Genomic DNA, 25,270 nt, shown 5'->3' on the forward strand with positions numbered 1-25,270 from the left:
CAGTTGTAATGGAAATACATTTTTTTTTCTTTGTGGCCACAGCTGGATACAAATGGCAATTATTTTGTTGCTGGAAAACATTAAAATATGCCAGTTTGTATAGCATACATATGCAGTAGGATGCAGTTATGTTTCTGTACACACTGCAGAAGTGCAGTAAGGCTGACAGTTAAAGGAATTATTTTTCCAATATAAGTCTCATGTGGAGTTATAGCTACCATAAATCAACTGCTTCTTGAACAGTAGTTAATGCTGCTAAAATAACTTAATTCTTAGTACAAAGTAAATGTACAAGTAGCTATAATAAAAATCTACATATTAAAAAAAAAGGAAACGACTTTTTAAAAAAGGATGAGAAGAGCTACTCATATTCTTGAGCAAATCATGATTTTTTAATATCTGGGTTCCCTTCCCTCACTATATAAGATGTTTATCTAGACATATAAATGCTGTTCTTGCAGTTTTAAAAGGGCAGCATAATGGCTATGAGATACTACAGTTTGTCTTTAAGCTTTTCAACATACTGCAGAAGATTCTCAGATTCTGCTTTCAGTGCACAGGAATCTGAATGATACTAGAGTAGCTATTTAAACATTGGAGGATACCTGAGGCTTATTAGAAACCTGTGTTAGGCAACCAATACTATAATTTTAGGATCTTCAGCTACTCCAAACTAAGTTGGATGTTCAGTTAGGATTCTTATTATATAATAAGATTTACTAGTAATTGTATTTCATTTAAAAGGTTTTATGATTTGATAAAATTTTTAGCCTTTATTTGCACAGGTATCAAAGGCTTCTATAACATCTTTATTTGAGGCTGGCACTTCTGAATTGAACTGGAAATGCTCATTTCAGAAGGTTAAAAAATCTGCTCTTGACAAAGCTGTTATTAACAACATAAGGCAAAAATTCAGAATTGTTTATGTAATTCTATTATTTAATTTCCTAATGGGGGGGAGGGGGAGCAGTGGGTATTTTTATAGGCTTTTAAAATTTGGTAAATTCGTACAAACCCATTATTTATGCCACTCAATATTTCCTCAGCTTTAATCCTCTAACATTGAAACAATCTTCACAACAATTCTACCTTTAAAAAGAGAGGAATTTCTCTTTAAGAGAGAAAACCACCCAATCCAAGTTGTAAACAGCTAGGAAAAGTTCCTGGTGATAGAGTAGTAAAAACTGGGGTAGAAGAAATCCTATTTCTGTGAAGTGAGGGGGAAGCCTGACTGTAAATAGGAATCAATATTTAATCACACTAAAATATGGAAAACATACCTTAACATGAAAAATACCCCTCATTCATGGGTTTTTTTCATTCTGGCACCAGTCACTAAAGTTGCTGTTGTAACATCTCTATAATATGACAGTTACACTTAGCATTTTCCTATTGTTTCACTCAAAATGGAAAAAAAAATGCTCTAAATCCAGAGCATTTTGTCCTGTTCAAGTTGCATTCTGGCTGGAATGCTCAGTAGATATGAATTGCTACCATTTCCTTCAGAGTAGACACAAGTAGAACTGCATCTCTTAATGTTGCAAGAGAGAATGACACAATTCTCTTAGAGTCCTGAGAAAGAAATATTTCCAGTTTCAGTGGTGATGGCAGAGGAGGTGGTCACATTCACCCCTAACTGCCTGTCCTCTGCCTGCAGTGCCCAGGTCAGTGGCTCTCAGCTGCAGCTGGTCTCTTCGGAAGAAAGCGGTAATACAAATACTCATCCCGGAACTCAAATTCATTCGTGATGTGCTGGATGACGCCTCCTGTCATCAGTCTGTCTCCATACATCACAGCTTCACCACGGTCGGAGGCAAGGCCAACTTGCATGAGCCAGTTCACCAGGTCACAGCCAAAGAAGATGCCAGGGGAGATCTTTGCACCACACCTGTATGTCAAAGGAATGATTCACCCACATGTTCTGTAAATCTGGTATCACCACTGCACGATGGGGAAAGGCAAGGAAAAACAGCAGGAAACAAGGAAAGACATCATGATAGTTAAGAGCATGTTAGAAGAGAACTTGCAAGTTTTGTATAGTAGGGACATGCCAATGCTTACTACCTTTTCCTACAGACACTTCAATGTGAAGCAAAATGTAGGTACAGAGTTATTTTAGGCTTTAAACTTCAGCAAACAGAAGTAGCAATTTTCCTAAAAAAAGCACACAATGTAATTCTATTTCTTGGATACTTACTTCCCATTACTGATTAGCATGACCATTTCTGCAACAAAGTATCTGAACTGACTGCAGCATGCCTGCAGCAACAAGGACTCAATCTGCACTTCCATGCGGGTTTATAATTTACCTACAGCTTTAAACAGACACTGTTTACCTATCTTGTAAACAAAAGCCATTTAACTTGCATAGGTGGTTAAATATTTGCCACACAGCACTAAGAATAAACAAAACCTCTACAAGAAGACTATTTTACATATTTATGAGGCAGTGCCCATCTACCCAGTTGCAGTAAAAATACCATTCAGAAATTTAACCAGAAACAATCTTTGGTGCAGGTATCTAAAATCTGCTCTATGGAACCCAAATGCAGGGTTTCTGAAGATGACTAACAGCTATACAAGACAGCAAAACACTAACTTTCTTGTTGTGTTTTTTTTGTTTGTTTGTGTTTGTTTTGTTTTGTTTTTTAAAGCAGCAGCAGCAACATAGAGCGAGGTTAAAATCTGTGAGCAGAGAAGCAAAAATTAAAATAAATAAAAATCCATTATTAAAAGGTGTCAGTTGCAGTATATTTAAAACAAAGAGAATGGGATCATGTTAGATGAATTTTTAAAATGAGAAGATAGGTGCTTTAATTTGCAAGGAGAAATAAGATGCAAAACTAGTTCCACACAAACATAATATTAAACCAATGAAGTGGAAGATGTCAGATTTTGATGCATCCTCAGGTGGATATGTGATTAATAAAAACCATAAAACCCAAACAAATTAACAGCCTGAAGCCCAAGAAACCACAATAGCAGCAGATGTACAGGAAACACAGCAGTAAAACCTACCCTATTTCAAAACAAACTTTCTGATATACCTTTTCTGTCTGGCATGAAAGAAGCAATTTTTTTAACTGCCACAGTTCATTTTTCCCAAATGGACAACTTCATTATTTTATTTCTCATTGAACGTTACTCACTTCTGAGGAAATGGAATGAAAACACTATGTTGTCAGAAAGTTCTGGAGTGTGGTTTTGGACTATCTGACCATTAAAGAACGCACCATCCACCAAACCAGTCCTACTTAAAAGCTCACATGACAAGAAAAGTAGAGGTGTCCTGCTAGAACAATTCTTCATGTCTCCATTTCATACAGTAAATATTTAAATAAAGGCAAACTGTTTTTCTTGTTTCTGCTGATTTTGTCTTCACTCCTCTTAATCCATCTACACATACCTGAATACATGATCCTTGATTTGAGTACCATAATTCGCCTCTTAAAGCTTTGTTGATCTGATAAATTGGGGTTTTTGTCTCTCAAGAGCAAGCAAAAGAAATTGTATGACCTCCAAGAGGTGTAAAGGTCCTAAAACCACTATAATCTCACATATTAACTGGCCTCTGAATACATACTGACATCAGCTGCAACAGTTTTGTCTCCTGTAAAAGCTATTTATTAGTAAACATTCAGTCATATAAATAATGACACCTTCTTAATCTCAGAACAAAACAAATGAAAGGTCTGGTTTGACAACACTCAGACATACACACTATCACAGGCTTTATCCTATACATTTATTCAGAAATTATTCTCTCCTGCTAAAAGCAAAAACTGGGGCAATGCCTTAATGATATATTTTTTTAATACAACATATATAAACCCTAGATGGGATAATGTGTTAACTTGCACCTCAATTTCAGTGTGAGACCAGAAACATTTATCCATTACTACTCAATTCTTGTTACCTTGAAGTCTGAACAAATATGCCACAGCAGGAGTAGCCCACAGATAGATTAAAATGCATTTCATTTATTTCCAAAAGGTGATCTATGACCTTTGTAACAGCTTATATGTGCAGGGAGGAACCTTACCTTCTGCCTCTGACAATACTTTTGACACAATGATCTTTATGATAACGAACAAACTGTTGACAGGTCATCCTGATTTCCTCGGGTACAGAGGGATCTGTATGTCCTGCTGCTTCTCTGCCTCCCCATAAAAATTCAAGTCTTTCAGAAAAAAATAAATAAAAGGAAAAAAATAAGGAAGAAGAAAATAAATTAAAAACAGCAAGTTAGCCAGAAGCATTTTTAAGGAAACTGCAATAAATAGAATGGAACTCGTAGGAACTTTACCACAACTGTTTTACTGTTTCTGTGCCCAGTATATTGTATACGATTTTCCTAATATACTTGTAAAGCCTTTGAACACTGAGAAGTTTTATGCTAGGCTCAGGCAGAAGGAAAGAGACGGTAATTGGGAGTCAGCTTTAGCTCCTGGATTCACACCACAGCCAGCCAACTCCAAATTAACGTTTGTATAACTTACACCACAACAGTTAGAAGCGTCCAACCACACAAAGTACCTGCATTAAGTTATGAATAAAGGACTTTAAAACAGTGGTGATAGAATCTGGTTCAGCATTCACGTCAACATTTTAATTTATCAGCTGAAATTATTTCTGAAGGTTCATCATCTCACTGATCCAATCACACACTTCATCATTTTATGAAGAGTTTGTCTATAGGGAGCCTATGGGATTTTTGCTTTTGGGAGTATCATTAGGACAGCAGTAAAAATTCAGGCACAGTGAACTGCAATCAGCTCTCTGCAAATGAGAGAGAAAATAAATGCAGAAGACTGAACAAGTAGAAAATGCAATGTAATGGCACTGAACACTCAATGCCCTTTAAAATCATTATGGTCAATAAATAAGTTTATAGGTATAAGTGTAAAGATTCTATTTACCTTCGCTTGAATGGTAGAATGATTAAATGCTTATCTAAGCCAAAAATACCAAAGCATATGAAGCCCTGGAGGAAAAAATATGGAAAAAGTAATGTTAAGCAAGACCTTTGGTTTCTAAAGAACAGAAATAAAATGTGAAAATGTCATTGTCAAAGCACGTGTGAAAAGTGTTCCTCTTGTTTAGGTAGCATTCAAAATGCATTTTGTTTCTGCTTTGATTTTTCATTCAGGCCTTAAAAGAACAGATTAATACATACAAGTCCATCAAAGAAATTCTACAAGAAATAGTTCAGCAAACCCAGTGCTGTGATATGTCACCTGACACTTCAGGATAACTGGCTAACCTTATGTAGTCAATTATTTAAATGTTTTTGTTTATGTCAAGGAAAGAACTATCTTACTGTGATTTGAAAATCAGAATGTTCTCAAACTAACTTTTCTGTGGCACTTTTGTATTACAAATTCTATCATTACTTGACACAGCAGTGCACCTTGTAGGCACACCTGTCCGTGGATCTGCAAAAATTCTTCTAGTATGTGTATTAACACTGCCTTGCTTTCACCTTGTGCCAGTTTGCATTGAGATAGGTGACGTGCAGCTGGAACCATTATACATTTAACTGTCAGCTGGTAGACAGTAGTGCTGTAACTGAAACTGCAGACATAATAACTTAAAGTCTTATGGTGGAAGTATCTGTGTACCTATTTAGTTATACTGGTGTAACTCCAAAGAAGCAACATTGAGACAAATAAGACTAAAACCCACTCAGTTTCAGCAAGCATTTGGCATTCAGTTTTCATTTGTACGTTTGAAAGTGTTAGTGCTCTTAGTAAGAAAGCTATCAAAGGAAATGAAAAAGCTTGAATAAGGCAAAATATCAGGCACATTGTATGAGGACTTCCTCTTACATAAGGTGCTTGTAACAGCATCTGCAGCAACACCCACCACCAGTCATTTTCAGAACAAACATTGCTGAGTACCTGACCAAAATTAAAGGCAGCACAGAAGAACTGCAATTCTACATACAGCCTCCCAGGCTCTCGGTTGAACAGCCACCATAAGCAACTGGAAAGATTCTGTTAAGAAAAAGGAACACACAAGTTTAACCTGACTTCAAAATCAAAAGCACTTTCTTGCTCTTCACGTGCTAATAGATTCCTGCATGATTTTTACCACCTTTATTTTACAAATTATTCAGATAAAGGCAAATAGGAGAGAATAAACACCTTAGAACATAATTTTAGTTAGCCTTACTAGTTGCAGGCAAGGGGAAGAGCTTGTTTGTTTTCAAAAAATTAATGCAAAACATGCCAGGGTAGAGGTCCTGTCCTTTTACATGTTTACATAAGGAACTCGCCTTAATCAAACCTAGGTATTCAACCTAACACAGAGAATATTAGCCCACACAGATTTGCAGTATTTGTCTTTAGGCCTATTTAGCTGAGACCAGTGCTTCCTGCATATTTTCTGCATAGTTAAGATTGCATTTAGCTGAAGCACATACCAATTCAGCTATTTTAGATGCCTGACAGGAGGAAAAAAACCTCCAAAGTGAACCCCTTTGGGAGTAAAAGCTAATTATTTAATGTAGCTGGTCTCATTTCACAGCATCTGTGTAAATATCAAGATACAGCTAAAAGAGAGCATAACATTTGGAACAGCTCTTAAATACAGAAGAAATAAAATATGTATTAGTGTGGACTATTTGACACAGGAAATTTGAGCGAGGGAAAGGTTGAATTTTATAATTTAACACAACCTGAAAAGCCACAGTAGTAGCTATTACACTACATAGCTGTGCCACACTGTGCTGCTTCACAGTATTATTTATTTGTGCCACAGTATTTTCCTTTTTAAGTAAGAAATACTTCCACCCTCATTGTCATCCAGAAGAAGCTCAACATTGAGCAACACATTGAAACACAGAGAGCTGCTTCTCATCTTTGTCACAGTTTAAAATTCAAATTATAACCCTAAAACATTACAAACTTAGCTATATTGCCCCAAAAACACCACTAAAAGCAATAAATTTGTATTTTTCAATTTCAAATAAAGTTTTACATTATTCCTCGTCACTAAAGCACCTCAGAGAAATCCAAGTTTGAAATAAAAGAACAATCAGATGGAACAATTTTTGTACAGTGTCCTTCAGACGTATAATTCACTTTATATTTTTAATCAATTAATGTATAGGTAAGAAGACTAGTTCTTAAGAAAAATGTGAAGAGGCACAGTAGTGATGAATTACTGAATGATATAATTCCAGTTTTTCCCCGAGGGACCTCCAGTGTGGCTTGTTCACTAACATCATAAATTTTAACATGCCTTTAATTTATGATGCAGCACAGAAAAATTAATTTTATAATACTCTGCTTCCAGTAAGGGACCAAAATAAACTCGCTTATTTATTTAATGAATTGTCACATGAGGAGTTGGATCTTTACTGGATTGTCTGCACAGCTTTCCTAAAACTCATTCCACCTCAATGAGTTAAACAACATTGGGAGAAAAAAATACTTACAGCAAACAGGCCAACAATAAGAAGCATGCAGAGCAGCACATGTCTGGCCAGCTGTTTGTCTCCAGTCTGCAGAAGCTGTTCTTCCTGAGCCAATATGCAGGTTTGAGCACTGCAATGACTCACACACTGATCAGCTGAAAAACAAAGCAGAATTCTTCATCAGGCTTCTGACTTACGAACTCCATGAGCAAACTTGTCAATGTAACTTGCTCAGTTAAATGACTTGTAAGTATCTGTACTGAAGTTAAACACACACAACTTAATATTAGCTTTGACAAGAAAATGTTCAGGAAGCCCCATCCCTGGAAGTGTTCAAGACCGGGCTGGATGGGGCCTCGAGCAACCTGATCTAGTGGGAGGTGTCCCTGCCCATGCAGGGCAGTTGGAACTCAATGATCTTTAAGGTCCCTTCCAACTAAAACAATTCTATGATTCTGTGATATATTCTCAAATGAAACAGTAGTTTCCAAGTGCTCCTAAAATGAATAAACTTTTTGCAACAGATCTCTTCTTTCAAAGGTTTAATGCAAACTTGTTAGCATTTAGAAAACACTTCTAGAAATAATGAAAAAACCAGAACTTTCTCAGAACAGTTTTAAAACTTACGAATGAATTTCTAGGATAAATATTTCAAATATACCATGAACTCTAATGTTTTTACTCTGCATCTCAGTATTGTAGAGCTCTAAATCAGAAAACTGACATTTTTAACATGGTATAGCAAACTACTCATAATTCTATCAATCAAACAGAGAGAATGGCTGCTTGTCTTCCAGCTACAGAGCTCTAAAGAATTCTGAGCATCTTCCTCTAGATGGCAGTGAAAAACTTCCTGGCAAAGAGACACCTAAGAATTTACACCAGATACCTGTCATAGCAGTTCAACAGGATAGTAGAAGGATTAGTAATTATTGCAGCCAAAGTTACACAAGTGCATTCATTACAATTTGCTTTTACTGATTAATAGTTCTGAAGAGTTCACACTGTAGGTTGAAAAAAAATTCCACTCAATCATAAGATATTTTCTACCTTATCTTTGAGGATAAGAAAATTAAAGTGACCTACCTCTATCCTTGGAAGACTTTCTTATGATATTAATGAATTCTTATGATATTAATTAATTCTTATTACATTAGTCTGAAGTACTTAATAGATAAAATAGTTGGCTGGTGAAAAGATAGTGTTTTGTGAGAGGAGACATAACTAATTATGTTTCAGTGTGAAACATTTAGGTTTGTTGAAAGTTATGTTGCATCTAAACAAAGCAAAAAGATACAAACTTCCTTCTCAAGGATCAAAAAAACAACAAACCAAAAATACGAAAAAGAAAATAGGAAAAAGAAAGGTTGCACTGCAGCTAGTTCTTTTGATTATTGAAAGTGCTGTACAATGAGAATGGGCTGAGCATGCAGTTTTCCATCAGGTTCTGAGCAGTCATTTCAATCCATTTTTTCTACTTCAGTGTCTCCTAAGGCCCCTTGAATACTTAAGTTTGCTCCATCTCTCTCCCCTGGATATGAATAGTATAGCAGCATGGGTGTTTGAGCTAATCGGCAGTGCTTGTTCTTCTAGATCTCATTCAGGTTTTTCACTCAAAACCTGTGCATAACTGCAACAAAGGCTTCAAAGGCCTTTTTAGAAGATGCAAGATCTGAGTGCTCTGAAGGACGTGTTAAAATAGTATAGTGGTAAAAAAGCCAACCCAAACCAACTGTCCACCTTGGGCACTGAAAGATTATTAATAACTATTGGACAGAAGAGAACACCTAAGATGTTACCTAGTACTGGAATTTAGTACGAACTATAAATTATGCAGGTAGAGTTGAAAGAACAACAGCCCAAAATGTTGTTTTGTTCTTTTTTTTATGACAACACCACACATAAATATTGTGGAACAGTTTATACTATCAAAACAAGGAGACACTACTGCTTTACCTGTCTCAATTGGAGGAATCTTGCTTTCAACAGCAGTTGACACTGCTTTGCTCTCTCCAGCACAGGATAATTCACCATTTGTTGTTTGACAAGAACAGCAACCTATTAAGCATATACAGTAAAAGAACAGTTAGCTTCCTTCACAAGCACTATTTATTGTCCAAGTATAACAATATAGTCTATACAGCTTTAGCTATTATGCTCAAAAATAGCCCAAAAGCAAAAAGCAGACTTAATTTTTTTCCAGTTTGTTGAGAGGGTAAATGAGTTGCACTATTAATATACAGAAATATTTAACATGGCACTACCACCATGGAAACAACACAAGTACTTTTAGCTAGAAGGAAAACATACAGGAAGCAAACAAAAAGGCTACATACAAACACAGAGGATTAGAAACCCACTGAGTAGCAATGCTGCTGGCACAGAGTTCCTTCTCAGAGAGATAGTTTAGTACGTAAACAATCTAAGATGTCCAGTGAACTGCATTTATCACACCCTCATCAAGATATCAGTACTTCCATAAAAACCATATACGTGTTTTTTTTTCCTGTCCACTTCCCCCACCCTTACCGTAATAATCATCATTCTTTAGAAACATAAACCTAAATCCTTGGGCAGTTATATCTAGGCTTCCTTCTGAGCTAGTGTAACACTTGAAGGTGTATATAAATGTCCCTCCTGGGTCAGAATTAAATCTGGAACATAATTTTTTTCTACCCTGAGCCACTTATTCTCTTACAAGTCTATGTTCTCCACCTTTTTCTACAGATGGCTGCGCAGGAGATTCTGGAGAAGGCTGTGCAGAAGATCCTGCAGAAGGCTGAAGGACAGTGGTTGAAACTCTATTCCTCTCCTTCCTTTCCACTTCAACCTCCTCCATCTGGCTACGTGGTGAATACGGGTTCAATACCTCATAGCTTGACTCTTGCCTATTTCTGTTCATACACATCAGTGAGATACCTGACATTAATATACTGATGAACAGGATCACTGCTGTGGTAATTATCTGTTAAGAAGAGAGGAAAGAATAATACACTGAAATACAAAATAAAGAAAAAAAGTTGCAGGTACCTGTCTTTCTAACTTCTGTACTTTCCTAAATACACTAACAAATTGCATCTGAATAACACAGAGTTTTCTATATTTACTGCTCTTGCATGTTGTGGCACTGGAAGAGCAATCAGTACATGTGACTAATTTTCCTTGCCTGAGTAACTCAGCTGTTTGGGTTATTAATTTAGTTTTGTTTTCTTTTAAGTGGGGACATCTCCTTCCCACACAAACCAAAAACCTCCTGTCATTGTTACTGTCATCATTTTTCCTCTCAGGATCCTTAGTGCTCCAGTTTAAGTTCTGCTCAGGTACCTTGTAATTCCAAGGAGGAATGTGCTCTTGTCATCCTCTGGCACAGCTCTAATTTCCATGCTTGCGCCAATGGGGAGCAACCTATTAACTAACCTTTCCTTCTAAAAACCTGCTACTTATACCCAGAGTCCACTCTGAGACTGACACTTGTGAAAGTGTCTCATGAATAATCCTGAGAGGCTCATAGCCTCTCTACTACTAAGACTGAGAGAGGGAAAACATGACAAATATATATGCTAATGCACTGTACATCCTCTGATAAGAGGAACTATTTATTGGTAAAAAATGGTCGTTCAGGCTCAGGGACTTTCAAGCCATTAATTAGCTATTGGAAAGTAATAATTTAAGATAATTATCAAGCAAGACTACCAATTAGTCACCAGGAAAAGGGCTCTGCAATTCATTACCACTCCTAAGCCTTTTCTTTGGGAAACTTACCACCCTCTTTTCCTTAGTCATAGATTCCTAAGCACAAAGGTCCTTGGTCAATTTCCTAATTGCTTATTACAGAAATACATTTTGTATCAATCTATAATCCATTCTATAATGATACTGTTACTATGGTGGCCAATATTTCCACTGAAAGCTGCTTACATAAGAAGCAAGGAGAACACAATTTCTCAGTAATGTATTGGACATGGCAGAAGCCTGAAGTGATGAGGACAGAACATAGTAATACCTGGTATTTTCCATAGAAAAAGGCAGAGTCAATACCAGTGCTGTTACGTTCACCAACAATTAGTAAGATTCCCACCAGAAGTGTTGGGACTCTGAAAGAGCAAAATACAAACAAAGTAACATATGCAGCATGCTCCCACTAATACTACAGGGAAATATCCCAATTAACTTACCCCCATCCAGCTATGATAATAAACCCAATGGGAATCTTTACTGTTTCACTCTTCCTCAAGAGAAACAAAGAGAAAGATAGAAAACCTACAAAACAAACAAACAAACAAAAACAACAAAAAACCACACCAAATAAATGCCTTATCTATTATTAAAAAGGGAATTGATAATTACAGAGTCTAAACACATTATGATGTGACCTGCCCAGTAACCAAGAGATTAGTCTCAGATCTTCAAATACTCCAAAATTCTTTTTGTAATTGTACATTGAGAAAGTTAAATAGAAACATTTTATCTTAAAAACCCACATTATTAATAATGAAACACTGAAGAAATTCCAGCACATTTTATATTATACTTACAAATGCTTCTGAAGGTTCACAAGTATTTAAAAGATATCATAAGAACATTTAAGACACAAGTAGCTACTTTATTAAGGTATCTACAGCAGTTGATCTAGATTGAAAATCTTAAGTAACCAACAAATAATGTTGTCTTTTGTTACAACATTTCTTTAAAAACTGACTAGCACTTTATAAAATCAATTATAAATTTCACCAAAAAAGCTTCATATGTTTTTACACATACAACTATATATGAGAGTATCTTTTGGGAATGACTATTCTATTCTCAATTCAGGAGCTCAGCAACACTTCCCAGATGGACGCAAGGCAAGTATTTAGTTCAAACTACACTAGTCATGAGCCACCTATTGCAGCTAAGCACAACCTACTCCACAAAAACATCACAGGAATTAAATCCTTTAACTTTTGTAATCAAGAACAACATATAAAGTCCCCTGAATGCCCAGAATCTCTTTTTTTATGTCAGGCTCTTCAAGTTTCTTGATGCATCTCTCAACCCTGCCCATTTCAAGTAATCCCTTTATTAATCATCTACACCTGCAAAACACACATTGTTTTTAGAAATCACAATTGCCAGGGGAAATAAACGTTAAAGCTACTTTGGTATTCTCCTTCACTTTGCATTTCCTGCTTTTCTGAGGCTCAAGGTTTTACAATCTTCTTAATGCTGAGAAATTAACATCTTAAATTCTACAATAATTAAAAACTGTCCATAAGCTTTTGATTAGCTGAAAGGCAATCCACCACATGCACTCTGTAATCGCTCTGTCTTGAGAGCACATTCTCATCTTTTGTTACAAGCTAGCAAGGTCGTTTTATCTAGCAAAGACAAAATAGGACCTGCCCAAGCTTCCAATAGCAGAAGCAGAGCCTGACACTTAGCCCGGTGTTGCTAGTACTGCAGCTTGGCACAGCTTGCAAGTGTGCACACCTGTAGGATCACATAGGGGAAAGAAACAATTACTCTCAAGAATATAACAAAAAAAAATATTTCAGTACATCAAACTTTCATTACAGAAGCTAGGTTCTGCCTAGAAAAATCATACCTGTCCATAGATAGGTGCTATAAAGTGAGCTGTAGAGGAATATAAATACTAGGATCTGCATGGTGATGTCCTTCTCTTTAATAATGAAATTCCATGCCACCATTCCAATGCAAGCAATAAACTGTAAAGAAAGGTAAGATGTTATAATTTAAATTGCAAAAGCAGGATGACAAGAAAAACTGAAAACAGTGGAACATTGCTACAATAATCTTCAAAACTCCACCCTCAGATTTATGGGAGTGTGATTTTATTAATTGGGTAGTTCTCATAGCAGTAAAGCTGTACAGCAGGAAGCTCAATATTCCAGTTATGTCACTGATCCTATTTTCAGTGGTTTTCTTCGACAGCAAATAAACAGCTCAGATAAAGTGGGACTAAGAAAAGTCAAGAAGTATATAAACTTATTCTTTCTATATAACAAACCATTTATCTAAAATGGTTTGGACAGGAAGCTGAGGTTGACTGATATTTTTTTAGCTGAGAATTACGCAAGTTTTCACTGAGAGATACCTCACATATGACAGTTGTACTACTGAAGGAATCTGAAAAAATAAGCTGAAATATTCTGGAAACAGTAATATGCAAGTTAAATTTATTTATTTTTTTAATGAACGCTAATTTTGCTGTTATAGATAAGAAGCTTCTGCAACTCTCATACATCACTTTTTTTCAAATGTGACTCCATGATCGAACCTCAAGAGTTTACTCTTTTTTTTAAGTACAGCAAGCTTCAGGAAGCCCTACTGCACAGATGTATTTCAAGCACAGGGTGCTCTTACTGAATTGAATTTGACAGCAGCTGTGCAGCTGACTTCAAGGAAAGAAGAAACACATACCCTATAGTTTTCTCTCAGTTTAAATAAGAATAAAAATTAATCCAAGGCTTTTTGGTTTTGCCCTTCCCTAGCTACCAGCCATGCATTCCCACACTCCTCCCTTGTATCAGCACTGGCACCTGTCTGATCCTTCAGTGAGGCACTTCAGGGAGCTAAACAAGCATGGGGGTTAGTGTTTCCACACACTGCTGCTGATCCTGGCATTGCTGACTTCAGATTGGCATAAATTGACATGGAAGTGCACGCAACACTATTATTAACTTACGGTGCTAAAAATATCTTTCAGAAGCCTTTCTCCATTTTGAATGCTTACAGTTCTGTTTGAGAACTGTACTGTATGCTCATTCTCTTCAAGGGTGTATTTTACAGCTCAGAAATTGTTTAGAAAAGTAACATACTAGATTCTCCTGCCCTTCTTAGATGACCTCAAAGATACCACTATACAAACCAAACCTGTAATAGTATTAAAAATAACACTCTTTAAAAAGAAGCAACCAACAAAAACATCATTCTTCTTACTACTGACCTGAGCAACAAGTAGATTTGTTGTAATCATATGAGGAAGCTGTTTGTATTTCTTACTCAGAAGAACAATAATAAGAGACCAGATCTGGAAAACATAATATCAACTGAACTTAAGACTAAAAGAAAACTCAGAAGAACAAAATTATTATTCTGGCAGACCATTAAATGAAATTAAATATACAAGTGAAATTAAATATACAACAGATCTACTTGAGACATTTCTTAGCAACACAACTACTGTAGTCAGCTCCACACCATCTCCTGACAGTCTCTATGTGTCAGAAAATATGTCCAGAAAAAGAAATGCATCTTTGTGTTGTCATGAAGGTGAATTATTTCCAGGGAGCACCAAAGGCTTGGTTCTAGTGCACAGAAGCCTGGTTGGTCTTCAGGACATAAATGATCACAGAATAAGCTGACAATTTAGAATTTAAAAGGCTCCTCCCTGTGCTATCTTAACTGAATCTCCCCAGATTGTGACAGCAAGAGGCAGTCTTCACTTGTGGCTTCCCTTGAAGCAGAATTTCAAGACAGTGGGACTTCAGTGAGACACCAACTTTAGAAAATGCCGACTTCCTCCAACATGGATGTTTTTATTTAAAAAAACCCACAAAATAAACAAGCTATAACTGTAGTGCCTACAAAAACTCAATTCACATTGGTCTTACGGGATATCAATCCCCCTTTTGAAAGCTGGGCATCCAAAAGTTCTAGAGAAAGAATTTAGTAAAGCTAAAGTAAAAGTTATAAGTTCATAATTTTCACTGATGCTCATCAATACTTCACTAAATAAATATTCACTGATGTTTCCAGATCTGAAGTTTTTACATAGCCATGATATCCACATGGTTTGATGCAATTACTACCTGTAAAGTAAGCCAGTACTGTTATTCCCCCACACCTCACTATTTAAAAAAAAAAAAAAAAAAAAGAACAACTAAGGGTGAGCAGCAGAGTTCATCCACACACACATCTGATGCTTCTGGCAGCTAAATCCCAAACTCTCAAGCCCTGCACCAGCACTCTAATTCACTTGACCATCTAAGCACAGACTTCTAGCTGACCCCTTGCTAAATCAAGATTTTTAACTTCTTCCTCATTCTTCTGTAACAGGATGCAATGAAGAAACATGAGTATCATTTTATCATGCCTTGATTTGCTGCTTATGTATTAACACTATCCCAACAATCCAGTGTGCTCTCATATTTGACTTCACCAACACCTACCAGAGAGATGAGGCTGACAATACTTATGTCAAAGCTAACATTTTGAAGTGCAGATGCCAATGGGTTGGGGTCCATAGATGGAATGGTCAACAGCCATGCAGAAACATACATAATAGGTGCAGACACAAAAGTGCTAATCACCATGCCTGAGGTAATCTGCAAAAAGAGTCAAACAAGAACAGAGTTAGTCAGATCTCAAGCTAATACAGTTCAGCAATACAACCACTGGAAAAATTGTTCCTTTGAATTAAATGCACACAGACTTTTAACAAAACATTGCATTGTTTCTATGACAAATTATTTAGAATTTGAGCCAGAAAGTATGCATTTTACACATACAGTTATGCTGAAAATGTTAACAAATTTCTGAAATAGTAGGAATACAGAATTCCCTACTGCAAATTATTACAGACCTTTTTTATGGGTGTGAAATATACTAATTACTACAGTCTAGGGATAAATTTACAATGTCAAAATTTACTTCTGCATGAAAAGATTCACACCACAAATATATATGCAAACATGTAGTTATGCAAATACTAATATGCACAAATTCATAGAGTAACCATTTAAGTGATTTATATTTTGGCTTCTTATTGCCTTTCTGCTTTCTAGAATTTGCATCGAAGTGTGATTTTTTGCTCATACTACAGATCTCTAAAGATATTTTTTCAGTTTATTTGGCACAAAATTCTATTGTGTGAGGTTTACTTTTAGTATTTTTTTTTCTGTTCTTTTAAAAAAATTAACCTAAACAAACCAACCAAAAATAGCATTAAAAACAATGGGAGTCAAGACATTTTAATATTACTTCAAGTGGAAAAAAGGAAACAGTTAGAAAATATGTATCTTTGGTTGAAAACATAAATGATACTCTCTCCTATAGAAAAAGCATTTGTTTTGCAAGAATTCACTGGAGCGGCAACAGAACAAAATCAGAAAAAGTGTAAGTTCTTTCCTAAATTTTCAGTATTAAGCTTGCTTTGTCCTTCCTGAAGTCAGTAATATAACTTCTGGTTTTTATACGCAAACAGCAGCTCAAAGATAAAGTCTTCAGGGAAACAAATAACCAAACAAACTCAACAACAAAAACCCAACAAAAATGCAAGTTCTTTATGTTTAAAGTTATCCTAATTCTTTCCATTAGAGCCATGAATAAGAAAAGTAAGATAACTTATTTTAGAACATGGACTATCATGCATGTTGAGACAGCAGGAAAGAGTACTTCACTTAATAATCTGAAATATCTATATTTGAGATTTAAGGAGTACAAAAAAAAAATAATCTAAGGAGCCTATACTACAGAAAAGCAAATTCATCAAGACTATTTATTTATTTAATCAATAAAGTTAAGCTCAAAGTTAGTAAAAGTTTGGGAAAGTTAACTACATACAATTCCTACTTCCATATTAAATTGACTTGCAAATATTGCGACACCAGGTGCTGCTGGAAAAACTCCATAAAGAAATGCATAGTTTGATAAACTGGTGTGGTTGACTACACTGTCACTCTTGTCCAGGAGTTCCACCATTTCTCTACAGAGAAATGGCATCATAAGTCTGAAAAAGAGGGGAAAAAAGTTATTGCAAAAAAGTATTACTCAAGCTCTAGCAATAGACTCTTATTTACTTAGGAAATGAACCAAAATTAAGGCTAGATTGAATACTACACCTGAAAAGCAAAATACTGCCACCACTTTGAATTATTGCCTTTACTTTTACCATGACATGAACCAGCTGCTTAGAAATTGTGTCACAAGTTACACCCCCAAAAAGAACCAAACCACAAAACACCAAAACCCAAAGATAAAAGTTACACTGATCTTTGGGATATAAGATATAAGCACGTTCTCTGACTGTACAGATATGCTCTTTGCATAAATTCAAGATTTAGAAAGATAAAACATAAAACCCCCTCATTTTTAAACTGTTAAAGTAATAGTAGCTATAAGCAGTCAGCAGCATAAAAAATTAAGACTACCTTTATGTAACCTGTCCAAAATATAACAGGTTCCAGATTAAGTGAACCATTCTCAAAGTTTTGCCTGGCAAAAACCCCTGTATCAGTGCTATTCTGTTTGATTTTAGCAATCCCTCAGATCTCAGAGCCTCACTATATGAAGCCTTACACGGGCTAATTACATACACATCAGTAAAGCAAAGTGGTAACATTAAAAGTAATTTTTTTCCTCATGTTTTTACAAAATTTGTCATTGAACTGCTTTACAAACAAGGTCTTTAAATACACTTTCAAATTTTACAGTATAAACTTAATAACCAAACAATTGTTCTATTATGTTAATAGTAGCTTTCTAGCAAACAAAATATTTAGCTCATCAGTAACCAAGATAAATTCAAGGGAATTTAATGATTGCATAAGGTCTAAATATAAATTTACATTTATTCATGCTTAAGAGTGTATAGTGTATAAGAGCGTACAGTGACCATTTTTAAGCTCTAACAATATAGCAGTCTATGAAGTCTATGAAGTCTAACCCATGAAGCCCCAGCACCTCTGATTTTTTTCTTTTTCTCTACAGAGTATGATAACAGGTTTGTCAGGTGCAAAGTTTCTTTTAAAAGTTAACAGTTGTATCCTATCAGAGTTGGGGAAACACTCACTCAAAAATATTGCGAGTGAAACATACTATCACTGATTTGGTGAGAAAAGCCATCTGACATATTCAGAACTTAAAACATCAAGAGAACAGAATTATAGAAGTACATAAATCAAACTTACAGTTTAGCTGTGATGAGAAGGATCAGTGCAACAAACATACCCTTTGTCAGCTTTTTTGTTTGTCCCACCATAGTTAGCCCAAGGTAAAAAAGTGCAGAGCCAGAAAATGAACTGCCCAGTCCATCAAGGAAGCTTTCAAGATATTCAGGAATTTTCTGGCCAAGAACAAAGTTTGAGGCAATTCCTATGAAGACCATGAACACAATTGGATTCTGCAAAACTCGAAGAAGTGCTAGGCCCACTATTTTGGTTTTGCTCTGTGACACAGTACGATTATTCCTCCACTTCTGGATTTCACAGAAGATAAACCCAAGGGGGTTTAGCATCATAAGAGAGATTGGAGCCACTAGGTAAATATACTGGAGATACTCTGGGTAAGTGGTTTGATATAAAGCTTCAACTAGAAGACAGGAAATGAAAAGTGGTAAGTGATACCATTTCAGTACAAAATACATTAATATTGAAAATAAGTTTTATTGTCTGAAAACTAGAGAAAAACTATTTCATTATCCTTCATAAGTAACTGCATTTACAATAGATACAATATTACATATGAAGAGAGTACATCCAATCACCATTAGGTCATCGTCATCTAATGAATGCATTAAAGATTAAAGATTAGCTATCCAACACTGTTTAATGATTCTATGAACATTCAACATTTACAGGAAAAAAAGAAATAATATAACTATATATAAATATATAACTATAAAAAGAAATAATAAAAATCCCACATGGCCATTGATTCATCCTAAATGCTAATTTATTTTGTTTTTCTCTGAATTGCTTTTCCTCCTCAGAAACACAAAAGTTGTGGAGAATTAAACGCACCTTCGCAGAACACCTCACCTGAGGTTGCTCCTCACCTTAGGGGAGTCTTACATCTCTAGAATTTAACCAGTTTTCAGTGGCTTAGTCAGGTGTTATCTTTCTATACTGATTTCAAAACACCCAGTAAAGCAACAATCAAATTAAAAGCATGTTAGCACATAATTATTAATTAATTTTCTGGGACTACTGCGGGCAAATGTTATTGCTGTAGTTCTGGTCTCTCAAGGAACTTTAGATCATGAGTATTTGTTCTCATTGCTACTACATACTTGTGAGTTAAAATAAAACTGCTTCTTACTTCAAGTTTGTGCTAACAGCACTTCAAAAATAAAAAAAACACTCTGGCAAGATATACCAGATTCCATCCTAGGGTGATTACAGAATCACAGAATTTTTTTGATTTGGAAGGCACCTTAAAGATCATCGAGTTCCAACTCCCCTGCATGGGCAGGGACACCTTCTACTAGGACAGGCTGCTCAAAGCCCCATCCAACCTGCCCTTGAACACCTCCAGGGATGGAGCCCCCACAAAATCTCTGGGGAGCATGTTCCAGTGTCTCACTACCCTTACACTGAAGAATTTACACCTGATTTCTAACTTAAATCTCTCTTCTTTCAGCTTAAAACCATTACCCCTTGTCCTCTCACTGCAAACCCCTGTAAAAAGACCCTCCCCAGCTTCCTGTAGGCCCCTTCAGGTACTGGAAGGCCACTATGAGGTCACCCCAGAGCCTTCTCTTTTTCCGACTGAACAACCCCAACTCTCTCAGCCTGTCCTCATAAGAGAGGTGCTCCAGGCCTTGGATCATTTTTGTGGCCCTTCTCTGGACACGTTCCAACAGGTCCACATCTTTCTTGTGCCGAGGGCACCAGAGCTGGACAGAGTATTCTAGGTGAGGTCTCACCAGGGCAGAGTAGAGGGGCAGAATGACCTCTCTTGATCTGCTTGCCACACTTCTTTTGATGCAGCCCAGGATGGAGTTGGCCTTCTGGGCTGCAACTGCACATTGGTGGCTCATGTCCAGCTTTTGATGAACTAGTACCCCCAGGTCCTTTTCCATAGCGCTGCTCTAAAGCATGACCTCCACCAGCCTGTATTCATGTCTTGGGTTACCTCAGCCCAGGTGCAGAGCCTCCCCCATATTTTTAAAGAGGGATTTCTGTTTTCTTTTAATTCTAATACCTTACATTAAGCACACTTAAAAAGATGCAAGGTCTTGAATTGTGTAGAATGCAGATGTTTTTGGTCCCACTCTCATAATTTCATGACTTCATATTGAAAAATGGAAAACGAAAAGGATAAATTATACATATGAAGCACTTCCTCAGATAAACAGTTAAATAACCTTTTAATCACCATCACTGTCTCATGTTTCAATTTTAAATGTGTGTTATAATCAAAGAATTTAAGTGAAATAACTTTTTTAAACTCTTAGGTCTATACTGCTTTATTTCTTCTATGTCTTACATGATGAATTAAATGTACTAAAATTGCTGTTTAACTGGTTAACAATCCAGTGTTCCTCTGTGTAAGAATGCCATTTTAATTTTCCAATATTTGGAAAAGATAAATGTTATCAGCCTTATAATGTTGCTATTTCAAATAATTTTCAGAAATATGCAGATTGATGCTTTCCATTCTAGGTTTTCCTATCCAAGTTAAAAAGAAACACAGTATTCCCCAGGCAGAAGATCTTAATATACAGGTGCAGTTGTATTTGTATGCCAAAAAACACTAAAAAAAGGAAGCAGTATTGCATAAATACACGTTCTAGACGTTTTTGTAACTTAGCATTCTTAAAGTACTAAAAAAAGCTTAAGATCACAAAGCAATCAACAGTTGCAGGAGTTTCCACTTCCCCATATACTAAACTTTTTTTTTTTCTTTTTTTTTTCTGAAAAGGTTTTCCCTCATGTTTTTCAGAATCCAAAGGATTTTTACTTTCATATTAAACACCTGGAATGACAAGATCTAAGTGCTAAACCAGCATTTACTATAAACAGCCTGCTCTTTAGATTGAGTAAGGAGACATTCTCCATTAGTTGATTTCCAATATATAAGAAAAAGCACTAAAGGTGATTTTCCTCTTAAGAGTCATCATTGAAGTACATATACACGAGCTACCTGTCTTAAAATCCTGAATAAACTGCTGAACAGGACTACCAAGTTTGTGGTTAGCTACCACATTTAACAAGCCAGTTTTAAACACCAAATATATTCTGATAAATAAAACCACTTTGAACATGCTAGGCACCTTTCATGTAAGTGAAAATTTTCTACAAACCCAAATCTTAAGAGTGATGCTTTTATGCTGCTTTATACACTGTGCCCACTTCAATCAAATGCAACTCAACACAAGTCTCATGTAAATAATGCCCGAGTGAAAAACTTAACAAAACATTATTTTTTGGCAAAGTGAAACTGTGTACTTAATACAATATATTAAACTCTCTAAGTAATTTAACTGATGTATTACTTCAGAATGCATTTTCCTGTGTAGTACAAAGTGGAACCAACATAGATTTCTGAGTCAGTGGGGGCAAAAAAAAAAAAAAGATATCATTCTTAAAGAATCATTAAGACACTGAATTGACAACTTCTTTGATAATTTTTTTCTTTTTATTTAAATCAAGGTGCCTGCTTGCTGATCATAACAAAAATTGAAATTAAAAGATATATTAATACTTTTTTAAAAGAAATTTTTCACATCCCAGCTGCTCAAAATTACATATAAATCACACACCAGTTGTTCATGCTTAATACAATTAGCACGATTATAGTCATGGTAACTGAGCCATCATCCACACAACACTTCGGCTACACCTGTGCTTTAACAATGCAGCACTGGAGAGCAGATGAAGCTGTTCTGTCAGTTGTATCATCTCACCTAGTAATAAAAACCAAAACAGACAAAGCTTTCTACGACAGTTGTTCTATCTATATTGGGGTTTTTTTTCTGTACCCATTGTTTTTCACTCCAAACCAACATAGGTTGGAGTGAAAAACTGTCATAGCAGAGGTTAGAGTAAATGAGTTGAAGTCTTCAAATGTTGTTTAATAAAATATTCTTATTACAATACACAGATTTGTCAATACTGAATTTTTACAAATTTCAACTGAAGCAGCCTTTAAAAAGATAGATTTTACTCAAAACACTACCTATCATCATACACAAAAAGAAGTAAGCAAGGCATTCTTTGTTGCTTAGTCCTTCAAACCCTTCAGAGAAGTGACTAACAGTAAAAAGTTTGCACACTTGACAGCATGAACCAAATACTGGTGAAAGTCTGGGGATGGGAGGACAGGAAAGGAAATACACAGCTCTAATAAATATAAAAATCTTCAGCACCCACTGTGTTATTGTTGAGTATTCCAGTAAGGCCCTTGATGAATTAAATGTTGTGAATCTGGCTAGGTTGTATATAGAAGAAATATGCATAATATCTTATAAATCATAAAATACTTGAAGAAAAATGCAACCTTTCAAAGTTGAAAGAAGGTTTTAACTAGAAACATACAATGGAAATATGCTCAGACAACCTCAGAACAGAAGAGAAACTCTAACTGGCATTTTAATCCAGTATCAAGAAACACAGACATAATCCTCACCAGCCCTATTTGTGATATACGTCTGGTTTCTCTCAAGAAGAATACATCTCAGGAGGTGCAACTGAAGGAAGCAGGCTATTTTCATATATGTAAGAAAAAGTTTGCAATTGCATTTGTCTATACTGTAAACATATCCAGCAAATTTGAAAAGAGCAATAAAGATGCAAGATTCCCCTAAGCATGCTGCCCTGAAAACGGGAGAAAAACCCACCAACTCCTCAAGCAATCTAAAATGCGGAGCTACTTGTTGTTATGCATAATCAGGAAATGCATGTTCAAGCTTCTCTTTTGTAAATGTATTTCCAATTCCGTAATCAAATACTTTGCTTTTTGCTTTGCTAGAACAAGTATTTTCTTTTTTTTGTTCTTAAGCTTCTCTGGATGATAAGAGAGAGATCTCAAGAAAATTCGAGAGGCACAGAGTACTTTCTCTTCAGGGAGCAGCAAACAAAACATAGTCTGGGCATCCCCTCCAAACACCTTCCACTTGAGGTGTATTTTGAAGATCCTGATACCTGCAATATGCTTTCCCACACCAGTCTCATGGGTCTGTCTGGGGAGAGGCAGCACTGAAAGCTACATTGGCACAAAAGAGCCTCCCGAGGCAGGTAAAAAGCACTGCAATTCAGACAACAGCAGGTGGGAGAAGGCAGCTACAACTCCAGCTCTCTTCTAAAGTATCATAGTGTTATGGCTCAATATTAACATACCATTAAGAAAACCTATGAAAAGGAAAAAAAAAAAAAAAAAAAGGAAGAAAATAATAGCCTTGCGGATTGGGATAAAATTAATACATTATGTTGCTTGGAATTCAGAACATAGGCTTTCAAGAACAAGAGCTTGCAGCTACACAAGTTATACTCTGAGTGCCTCTTTGGTCTGTACTGGTGGGTTGCTAGGCATCCCAAAAATGGCTCCAGAGCCACATAAAATTACGATCTGAGATACAAAAATGCAATTTATCACAAATCCCACAGCAACCTTTCTTTTAAAAGACTGACTTCTTCCAAGACTAAATCCTCAAGCATGTCTACTGGCCACAATAGAATAAAGATTAAAGGATAAAGCATTATTGCCTACATAAATTAAGGAGCACAAAAATCAGATGTTTCTTCCAAACACATTTAAAGTTTGTCATACGCTCCACTACCAGTAGACACCAACATTACGGCTAAATGTTTCCTTTGAGCTAAACTACGAGGTAATGCCAAATTAGCAAAAACCCCACTACAGCTATTTCATAGGTCACAGGTGCAGGCTTATACTTTGCAAAGCAAGGAATTTTGGTCTTGAGGGAAACTCTAGCAACTTCCCATGAGAAAAACTGCCCACAGTATGTGTAAGGTAATTAATACCAATTTTTAAATTATATATTTAAAAAACTTATTTAACATGAAAAGATCATGTGGACAACGGTAGTTGAACTGTTTTAAATTCTGTCTCACTTCTACCAGCTGACAGTTTTCTTCCCTTACTAAAATGTACATGGTCTCAAGTCAAGAAATATGACTTGAGAAATGGCTTAGCTCATTCCTTCAGTTCAGTAGTCAACTTCAAATTATGGAAAAATAAAAGCAAACATGCCTAGAACACCGAAAAATAATTTTAAAGAAGAAAGCATAAGGAACTACTTACCTATTGGATATCCCAGTGCAAAGTCATTGCTTTGTGTAGCAAAAATAGGGAACAAACCTGCTTTGCTAAATCTGTTCTCAGGACTGGCTACCAACAGTGTTAAAACACACACTAAGAAAAACACAGCAGCTTTGGCAACTAAAATACTGTACAGGAAGGACCAATTCACATTAGAAAAGTTAAGTATCACCATGTTTTTGAATAGAAGAGCTGGGAGTGCAAAACGGGACACAAAATTTCCCAGTCCTTTGGCCTGAGTTGATGTGATAATGTTGGCTCTTCCAGCTACATAGCCACAAAGGATTATACCAAAGCATTCTAACAGGGCTGGGAAAAGCCTGCTTATTGACATAGAAGGAGTACCGCTGGTGGTATTGAGTCCAACTTGTCCAGGCATAGAAATAGACATATTAGCTGAAGATGAGAGGTTCTCACTGAAGTCTGAATAGCTATCCATTTCCTTTGACCACCTCTTCCAAAAAAAAGAGCATGAAATGATCTCATCTGTAAAAGAAACAAAAGTATCTATTAACTTCCAAAGTTATATGTGTAAATATTTGTTGCATTAGGCTTGCTTACAGAAAAGTTTACACTTACAAGTGTACATTACAAAACAAGCATTACAAATAAATAGTAAGACAAATAATAAGTAGCTAAAGACAAACAACTCTGAGAAAGAAAAATGCTGAAAAATCATTCCATATGCATATCAACTTCTCACAAATTCACACAATTCAACAGGGCAACTGACAGAGGATAAAAATCCCCAAATAAATTTGAAGGTAACACTGAAATATTAAAATGTAGATTGGGCATTTAAAAAGAAAAAACCCACTGAAAGGAAAGGTTTTTTTATATATATTG

The 25,270-nt window shown here is 35.9% G+C and overlaps 1 protein-coding gene across 1 annotated transcript; it reads right to left on the reverse strand.

Annotated features, from left to right (window-relative positions):
• Positions 1-1,454: 1,454 nt before the first annotated feature.
• Positions 1,455-24,863, reverse strand: GPR155 (G protein-coupled receptor 155). The gene is made up of 15 exons (XM_009996162.1): positions 24,407-24,863; positions 18,331-18,730; positions 16,985-17,150; positions 15,592-15,747; positions 14,367-14,450; positions 13,005-13,125; positions 11,596-11,680; positions 11,424-11,514; positions 10,136-10,385; positions 9,377-9,478; positions 7,442-7,575; positions 5,901-5,996; positions 4,920-4,984; positions 4,043-4,180; positions 1,455-1,888 (listed from the first exon to the last, which is right to left on the reverse strand). The coding sequence occupies exons 1-15, from the start codon at positions 24,861-24,863 to the stop codon at positions 1,666-1,668; spliced, it is 2,568 nt and encodes an 855-aa protein (XP_009994464.1). The 3' UTR covers positions 1,455-1,665.
• Between the last annotated feature and the right edge of the window lie 407 nt (positions 24,864-25,270).

This window comes from Chaetura pelagica, unplaced genomic scaffold (assembly GCF_000747805.2).
Source record: "Chaetura pelagica isolate M959 unplaced genomic scaffold, ChaPel_1.0 scaffold3, whole genome shotgun sequence".
Taxonomy (NCBI): Eukaryota; Metazoa; Chordata; class Aves; order Apodiformes; family Apodidae; genus Chaetura; species Chaetura pelagica.

What these genes read in the sequence shown, in the direction of transcription:
- GPR155 (XM_009996162.1), bottom strand. Translation starts at nt 24,863, where the DNA reads ATGGATAGCTATTCAGACTTCAGTGAGAACCTCTCATCTTCAGCTAAT. An exon ending in TTGTCAGCCTCATCTCTCTG is followed by an intron (nt 14,451 to 15,591) that starts GTAGGTGTTGGT and finishes TATGTTTTCCAG; the next exon opens with ATCTGGTCTCTTATTATTGT. An exon ending in GATTCCTCCAATTGAGACAG is followed by an intron (nt 7,576 to 9,376) that starts GTAAAGCAGTAG and finishes TTTGTTTTTCAG; the next exon opens with CTGATCAGTGTGTGAGTCAT.